Source organism: Populus nigra, chromosome 7 (genome assembly GCF_951802175.1).
Source record: "Populus nigra chromosome 7, ddPopNigr1.1, whole genome shotgun sequence".
NCBI lineage: Eukaryota > Viridiplantae > Streptophyta > Magnoliopsida > Malpighiales > Salicaceae > Populus > Populus nigra.
This window is the reverse complement of record NC_084858.1, coordinates 1,632,784-1,640,960: the sequence shown is the minus strand read 5'-3', so window position 1 is coordinate 1,640,960 and position 8,177 is coordinate 1,632,784. Positions and strand designations below refer to the sequence as shown.

At 34.9% G+C, this 8,177-nt stretch overlaps 1 protein-coding gene and 1 long non-coding RNA gene across 2 annotated transcripts; both read left to right on the top strand.

Annotated features, from left to right (window-relative positions):
* The first annotated feature begins 301 nt into the window (after positions 1-301).
* Positions 302-5,644, top strand: LOC133699604 (superoxide dismutase [Cu-Zn], chloroplastic). Its single transcript, XM_062122907.1, has 8 exons — positions 302-650; positions 1,424-1,485; positions 1,585-1,624; positions 1,753-1,848; positions 1,931-1,962; positions 2,187-2,262; positions 3,041-3,094; positions 5,257-5,644. Exons 1-8 carry the CDS (start codon positions 389-391, stop codon positions 5,280-5,282), a joined length of 648 nt encoding a protein of 215 aa, XP_061978891.1. The 5' UTR covers positions 302-388; the 3' UTR covers positions 5,283-5,644.
* Positions 3,102-4,149, top strand: LOC133699605 (uncharacterized). The gene is made up of 2 exons (XR_009843303.1): positions 3,102-3,363; positions 3,397-4,149. It is a non-coding gene; the product is annotated as an uncharacterized LOC133699605 (long non-coding RNA).
* Positions 5,645-8,177: the final 2,533 nt, after the last annotated feature.

The following is an 8,177-nucleotide window of genomic DNA, read 5'->3' as shown; positions in this document are numbered from 1 at the left end:
AGAGTTGAGTTTTTTTTTATTTTTTTAGTTTAATGTGGGTATTTGGACCAGCTTGCGTGTACCTCGACTAATCTCACGGGTCCTGAAGTTAATGATCATGTAAGCCTCCAGTGGCCATTATATGAGTAACCACAGGGCTCAAACCTGAGATCACAGAGAAAGTAAATCTTTTAATCTCAAACTCTTACTAATAAACTACTATCTAGATAATTAGAGTGGAGTTTTAAAATTATATTAGACAGTTCCGGAAAAAAAGAAAAAAGCCGAAAGCCCATCTCCATATAGCAACAAAAGACCGACACTGGCCTTATATGGTTCTACAGGGTACAGACTCCACCCACCAGAAGAAGCTCGTCGCACATTATCATTTTATCTAAAAAGAAGAGAAATGCAAGCAGCTGCAATGGCAGCCCACGCAATCCTCACAGCCACTCCATCAACTCGTCACCCTCTTCTCTCCCCACTTCCCCCAAATCATTCCTCATTCCATGGCGTCTCCCTTAAGCTCTCGCGTCAATCTTTTTCCTTCTCTCTGGCTGCCAAGAAGCAGCAACCTCCTTTTGTTGTTGCTGCTACCAAGAAAGCTGTTGCTGTCCTTAAAGGCACTTCCAGTGTTGAAGGCGTCGTCACTTTGTCCCAGGAAGACGATGGTTTGTCACTCTTCTCTCTCTTTAAGGTTTTGTTGTGAATGTTTTTGTTGGTTGAGGTTGACCTTTTCATTCTTTGTTGGATGATGAAGAATTAGAGAAAAGAGTATTTTTGTTTTTTTTTGGGAGATGGGTTTTCTTTTTTGACCGAGAAAGAATCTTTTTTGGATCAATTGAAGTTGTTTCTTGATGGGTGTGCTAACCGCATGGTGATTTTATCCTTGTTGAGTTTATATTTATTTTGCCTGTCTTTTGGAAAATTCAGATTGTAACTGAAGTTGTTGACTTTGAAATTAGTTAGCAAGTAGAGAAAATGAGGTTGGAACTAGATAATCAGTGTTCTTGTACTTGTTTCAGACAGGTTGATATTTGATTTCTCATGTTTAAAATATAAAATTTGAAAAAAATAATTTCAGGATACTTGTATGGGAATGATTTCAAGTACTTTTTTTGTTTTTCACAAACTTTCTGATTGATGGTTTGATTTTGTTTACCTGTCTTGAGGTTTAGTTTTTGATTCTTTGGTTTTTTCGAAAGGTAGTTTCCAAAAGGAATACTGTCTTGTGGAAATTTTTGAATTTCAAATCTGGAATTAGGAGATGCAAGCATTCCTGAGACTTGAATTAGCTGATATGGTTTTTGTTCTTTCCATCACTGAGAAGCTTGAATAGTCAACCATCACAAGTCATATGAGCATAATGGTTTCAGTTCAGTGGAGGTTAATGTCAAGAGTCTTAAACATTGGAGTTTTGATGGTTGCATTTTGCTTTCGATAGGTCCAACAACAGTGAATGTTCGTATTACTGGGCTTACTCCAGGGCCTCATGGGTTCCACTTGGTGAGTATTCTTGGCTTTAGTTTTTATCATCTTTGGACTTAATATAGTTTACTTTCGAAATTGTAATTCTTTTCCTTTTCAAATCATGGCTTTTTGTAGCATGAATTTGGTGACACAACAAATGGATGCATGTCAACAGGTAAGGCATTAAAGCTTGTCAGCAAACTGTCTTAGCTTTGGTTCTTATATTTTTTTCAATTAATGCAGAGATGATTTTGATGCTTGACTGGTGTATTTATAATTTCTTTTTTCAAATTCAAATAACAGGAGCGCACTTTAATCCTAAAAAATTGACACATGGTGCTCCTGAGGATGAAATCCGTCATGCGGGTGACCTGGGAAACATAGTTGCTAATGCCGATGGTAATGTCTTTCTGGATTTTCATTTGGTTTTTATGGGCTTCTCTGAACCAATTAACTTATTCCTGTAATTTTGATATTAAAGGAGTGGCAGAGGCAACAATAGTGGATAGCCAGGTAATGTTTCTAACTGAAACGTAATGTTTTATTTTTATTTTTAATTTTCAACAGCCATGAAGTGTAATTTGTTTCTTTGCTTGGCTGAAATTGTGGGTTGATATGTGGTTTATGTTCTTATCTCCGACTTTTCTCCTTTATTTATTTGCATTTACTCAGTTTTGGAGTTTTGATCAAAATAATAATAGCAATAATTATAATAATAATATAAATAAATTGTGCAGATACCACTGAGTGGTCCTAATGCAGTGATTGGAAGAGCACTTGTGGTTCATGAGCTAGAGGATGACCTTGGAAAGGGTAGGTTCTTATTCAGATTATTTTACTATCCATTGTGGTTCACCTGTGGCTGATACTCATTGCACTGTGGAGGCATCCTGGTTACAAACCTTTGCAACATCAACTTTGTTACCTGTCAAACTTAGCTTCCATTTATAAATTATTACTCGTGCTTGTTTAAAAACTTTTTTTAATACCTTTATGTTCACTGCAACCATGAGAAACAATCTGTCTCTTGTGTGAGGAGGGAGGGACACAGGAGACAAGGGATGAAACTAACTTTATAATGCTTGAAACTTGTGTTTTGCTATTTTGTTAGTGTTACGAGGCTATGAATATAAAGTAGGAACTTCTTTAGGAATGAAGGCACAAAATGGTGTTCTAGTCTCATTTAGTAGGAAATTATGGTTGCAACTTAGTGTGAACCACTTGCTTTGATGAACTTTGCTTTTTTGATGTCTTAACATTTTTGCAACTTAGTGTGAACAACTTAGACCCTATTTGTTTTCTGCGTTTCAAAAGTGCTTTTGAAAAAAATTGATTTTTAATTTTTTTTTCTTTGCTTCAAATTAATATTTTTTTTGGTGTTTTCAAATCATTTTGATGTGCTGATATTAAAAATGATTTTTAAAAAATAAAAAAACCATTATTTTAATGCATTTCTGAGTGAAAAACACTTTGAAAAGCAACCACAACCACACTTCCAAACACACAGACATGTGAATCACTTTGATGAACTTTGTTTTTTTTTTGACGTTCTTTACATTCTCTCCATCCTGGTTGTTTTTTGCATCTATAGGTGGGCATGAACTAAGCTCAACCACTGGGAATGCAGGCGGTAGATTGGCATGTGGTATGTATGAATATTTTTCTTCTCTCCAGCTGTTGCATTTATCGAGTAACTAGATGGTCATGACTTGGCTGATCCATTCCTTAATCAAATTTGGAAAGCAACAAGCATTTGATAAATTGCTAGTTAAAATTTTGAAAATTATGGCTATCGATTTCTATTGAAGAAGACCTAAAAACTTCCAATGAATATGGATGTGCATATCTTCACAGCTGTGTATATGCTTGCGCACGCGTGTGTAATGTGTAACCTCATTGTTTGCTTGTGATAAGGTTTGCCTGTGCTGTATATGATTGTGTGATAAGGTTTGCCCGTGCTGTATATGATTGTGTGATAAGGTAATTATTGATAATGTGCATTTGATACCTCGGTACTTCTGGCAATGATTTGACTGTAGAAATCACACGGTACAGTAGTAGTTTGTACAGTAGTTGCACAGCATTATGTGTTTGTGATCATGTTGGAGTGCCAGATGTAAAAACAACTAGCTTGAAAGCATAAAGCAAAGCATCTATCCCACCATCCAACAACTTCTAAGTTTCGCAGTCTTTGTGAGGGTTCAATTTAATATTAATTTCGGTACTAGGATTTTACTGCATGCAGGAGCTAGATTCCTTTTGACCGACTCTATAGAAGAAAATTCATTTTTGACTAAATTTCTTGATGGAATTCCTGTATTGAGGGAATATTCATGTCACCAACATGATTACTTGCAAGCTCACAATTACTATGCCGTGCATATTCATGTCACCAACTAGGGAAGGCATATCACCTGAGACACAAGGAGGAATACGTTCCTGATTTCTTGCATTTTCCTTTCATGGTTGCATGAGTGGCAAAATTTTTTAACATCAGCTTTATGATACATTTTCTTGGATTCTTGTTAGGATGAGTGTTTTTGATGCGTACACCTCCCAAAATACACTAAAATTAGATTTCAATGGTTTGCAACTTGACCCAACAAGAATCTATCTTGGAGAACCAAAGTTATTCACAATAATCACCCTCACCTTATGCCTATAAGAGACGTGAACGAGTAGTATAAAAACACAACAAAATTAATCAATCCTTTAAAAAGTTTGCAAGTTCAATCAAGAACTTGATACGAGAATCACTCAACTACACAAAAGGTAACAAAAATGCTGGGTTTTTTTTATTATTAAATATAGTCTTCCCTCAAAAAGTCTCTACAAAAGAATATTTATACCAGAAATAATCCCAAGTCTAATAGAATATCCCTAATGAATATGAATAAATTTTAAAAAATAATAATCCAATGAGCCCACGTTTAAATAAATACCCTAGTATCTTTAAAATACCTAATAACAACAAAAAAATAAATAAAACAATAGCCCAACTAATTTAAATAAGACTAAAATTGTTTTCATAATTTGCTGACATAATTGAAGCCTATCTTCAAACGCATGGTTCTCTCACCTCTTAATGAATTAGAAGACATGCCATTTATCATTGGAAAGCTATAGATGTTTACTTTTCAATGTAATTAGAATCACATTAAATTTTTTTTTATAGCTCCAGTTATGACCAAAACAATAGCAAAAGGTTGAAATTGACATATTTAAATCTTTTTATTCCAATCTTTTTGTAATGTATGAATGTTCACCTGCATGTCTTTCTTGAGCATGAATTAAAATAATCAAGGCTTGTACATCATTATTTAATATATTTTTGAAGTCCATCTTAGCCCATGTGTCTTGAAGAAGTCTATTGAAAGTCTTTTTGAATCTCTTAGCTCTAAATCTTGTCACTGGACCAATTAGAACTTTAATGAATTTATTGGTGTTGCTTGGATAGCACCAGTTGTTCACTCTATGAATTTGCAGAAATCAGTAGACCATGCATTCCTGGCTTTATGAGTATTGTTATGTCACTGAAGTCCTGTGAACACACTCCTAGTGATGTACATTAGGGAGTCTCATATGCAGCAAGCACCAATTAATTGACTGATAACTCTTGTGCAATGAGCAGAACACACTTCCGTGTAGGGTACTGAACATTTTCAATTTTTTCTTCCATATTATTTGGGGCCTTATCTTCCAAATTCTTGTGTAATTATTGATATTAAAGCATGCAGTTCTTCTCTGTAAAATTTTCATTAAATACTTGAATTCTTATTTGCCTCCCTTTGTGCCATGTATGTGCAGGAGTTGTTGGTTTGACTCCAATATAATGGCAGCTGCTGTTGAAATTCAGTCTGGTGTCACCATTTGCTGCTTGCTTTCACCACTTTCTCATATAGAGCCTAATGTTAATGTTAATTTTCCCATGTGTAACGTAAAAGTGTGACAGCAAGCATCAAGTCATGATCTTAGACAGTTTTCCTACCTGAATAAACCATGGTGCAATGCATGCCTTGTCAATGCCAGAATTTGATATGTCAGCTGTTGATTTCACCAAATTTGGATTGGTAATTTCTTTATATTCCTCAAGAACTACAAAATGTTTCTGTGATGTGTGTAGATTTTTCCTGGAAAACTTTTTGAATTGGTATTCATATGGTTGTAAAGAAGTGCATGCAAGGTATTTTATGAACTCCATGTTTAAACCTAGATACCTAGATGTCATGTCATCATCTGCATCATAGTTCTAGTCTAGTGGAGTTTGCATTTGAGCTTCTCTGGTATTTGAGGTCGTATTTTGTTAGTTGCTCTGGAGGGTTTAATCACTCTTTTAACGATGGATGTTGCTGCAAAGAATTTGGTTGACAAATTTAGGTTCTATGTATGATATCATGTAATTATACAAACTCCATAAAATTTTATTTGCATGGAAAGGTATTGCAGTGCCTTGTTCTTGTATATATAAAAACCTCACTGGTCACACTTGGCAATGCTTGGCCTCTTCATTAACTACCCAATGGTAAGCCTGCAATCTAAGGATGGTCAATAGATTAAGAATTACCATCAAAGTATTTCTACTAGGTTTGGCAACCTAATCAGGTTAACCCCAAGATAAAACAACAAATTGGCTAGATGTGGATGACCAACAGGCTATCAGAAAAAGGTTTAGTCTCTATATATCGACATATAAGGGTTGATCCAAGAGCATATTTATTGTTAAGATCTAAAAATGAAAATTCTTTCGTCGGTCACTCAGTGTCCATGTACCTTGTAATTGACTAGCCAAAGTAATGAAATGTTGGCCCTGGCTAAAGAAAAGAGATGTTTTTTCTAAATCTGGTGCCTAATCAAATTGACATGGTCCTAAGCACAGGACATCAGGGAAGCTCATGCCATCATTCTAAGCAACAAGGTAATCTACTTATGCCAAGTGCAAATCAAATTTCCAAGTATTGGTGCCTAATCAACCTGTTGCTTCTGCGAGCAATCTAATCAGGTGAACGATCTGTTCTTATGCCCTTCAGTACACTAAAGAAAAGCAACAAGTCTTTGTGTTGCTCATCGCCAGGTGTGCAAAACAAAAGGGATCAAAATAGTAAAGAAGTAGAGTGAACAATAAGGGCATCAACACGACACGAGCCGAGCCGAGCCAAGAAAAGAAAAGAACAGAGAAATGGCCACCCTTTTCTCTCACTTAAATGCCATCTCTACATCTCTAGAAAAAAGCCAAAAGCATGGAGGAGATAGATATGGTTATTGGCCATCGGTTTTTTCATCTCTTGTCTCTTGCTTCCCCTCTTCAACAACACAGATGGGTTATTAAAATAGTATTTACCATTGGAGTTTTCTTTACATGTTGGGTAAACAGTTCATTCACAAGCCAAGCGTGAGACAGTGCGAACGCTGGTATTTTTAGGGCTGGACTTGGCATAGAGTCGCTGTCAACATGGGAAGGTGGGGGGTGGATGGCCACCTCAATTTTCTACTCTGTGGTTAGTTGCAACTTCCAAAGTGGCTCTCCAACACTAATAGTATACAACCCTGCAGGAAAGCGCGACCACTTGACCTCATAGTTTTATCTATTTTTGTTGACAATTTAGCAATTCTATCGGTCAATATGACATACTACTGATATAAAATACCATTTATAATTTTATCAGTAATTTAATTTATATTATTAATAAAATTAATTTGTTGATAATTTACATATTGTTAGATGCATTTCTTGTAATTTTTTTGAATTCTCCGAAACTTTTCGAGAGACTTAATTCATCGATAACTTTATTTGTGATTGTTAGTGACAAAGTCCTGTAATCTTGTTCTCTAACTCTCCGAAACATTCTGATGGGTTTAATTTGTTGGTAATTCTGTCATTATTTTTTTTAATATTGTTATTTTTGAAATCTAAAATAAACAAAATAGAAAATAATTAAAAGAAATATAACTAAAATAAAAAACTAAATATTTCTTACTAATTTAAAAATTATCAATTAAAATACAAATTATTTAGAGGAAAAAAGTTGAAGGAGGAGGAGGAGGAGGTAGAGACATAGGCGGATCTTCACTAAGACTAGGTGAGCAAGGTGAACCACATGTACCACCAAGATTTGACAATAGCTTCATGTATAATCGCCTAATTTTAGCCATCTCAGCATTAAGCCAATCCATCTCAACAATAAGTCGGGTTGTTTGAGCTTCAACTTGTTCTTGTATAAAATCATCTGGACGATCGGAGATTGAGAGCTCGAACTTAAATGTAAGGAACCATCGGTTAATACACTATGACATGTCTGTACATTCCCGGTTGTAGTGTTTGAGATATCATCAACCTGATTTCTATCATGTTCACCGGACAATCCAGTCTCCAACCACAAATCTTGATCGAGTTCTGGATGAGTGAAATGATTATCCCCGTATCTTTCCTACAATTAGGTGATATATGTTTCCTGAAAAAAATCAGCTAACTAATTAAAAAAAATAACTTAAGAAAAAAATTGTTGAAACCTAACTTACCAAGAACTTATAAGCTCGACTATCTATAAGTTGTTGCATCTCTTTTCAACGATCATCATTTTGCATATGAGTTTCTATAAAAAGCTCCCTTAATCATGGTTTGCATATAAGAACCATAGTCTGCAAAAGAAAGCTATTGTTAGTCTAAGTATTTTCAACAACAAATAAAAAAAATATATGTAATATTTTTATTTTTATTACCATTTGCTTCG

Bases quoted from the DNA above. Each gene is read 5' to 3' on its own strand.
- LOC133699604 (XM_062122907.1), top strand. From the start codon at position 389: ATGCAAGCAGCTGCAATGGCAGCCCACGCAATCCTCACAGCCACTCCA. The intron at 651-1,423 runs GTTTGTCACTCT...TGCTTTCGATAG, and splicing joins TTTGTCCCAGGAAGACGATG to GTCCAACAACAGTGAATGTT. The intron at 1,963-2,186 runs GTAATGTTTCTA...TAAATTGTGCAG, and splicing joins CAACAATAGTGGATAGCCAG to ATACCACTGAGTGGTCCTAA.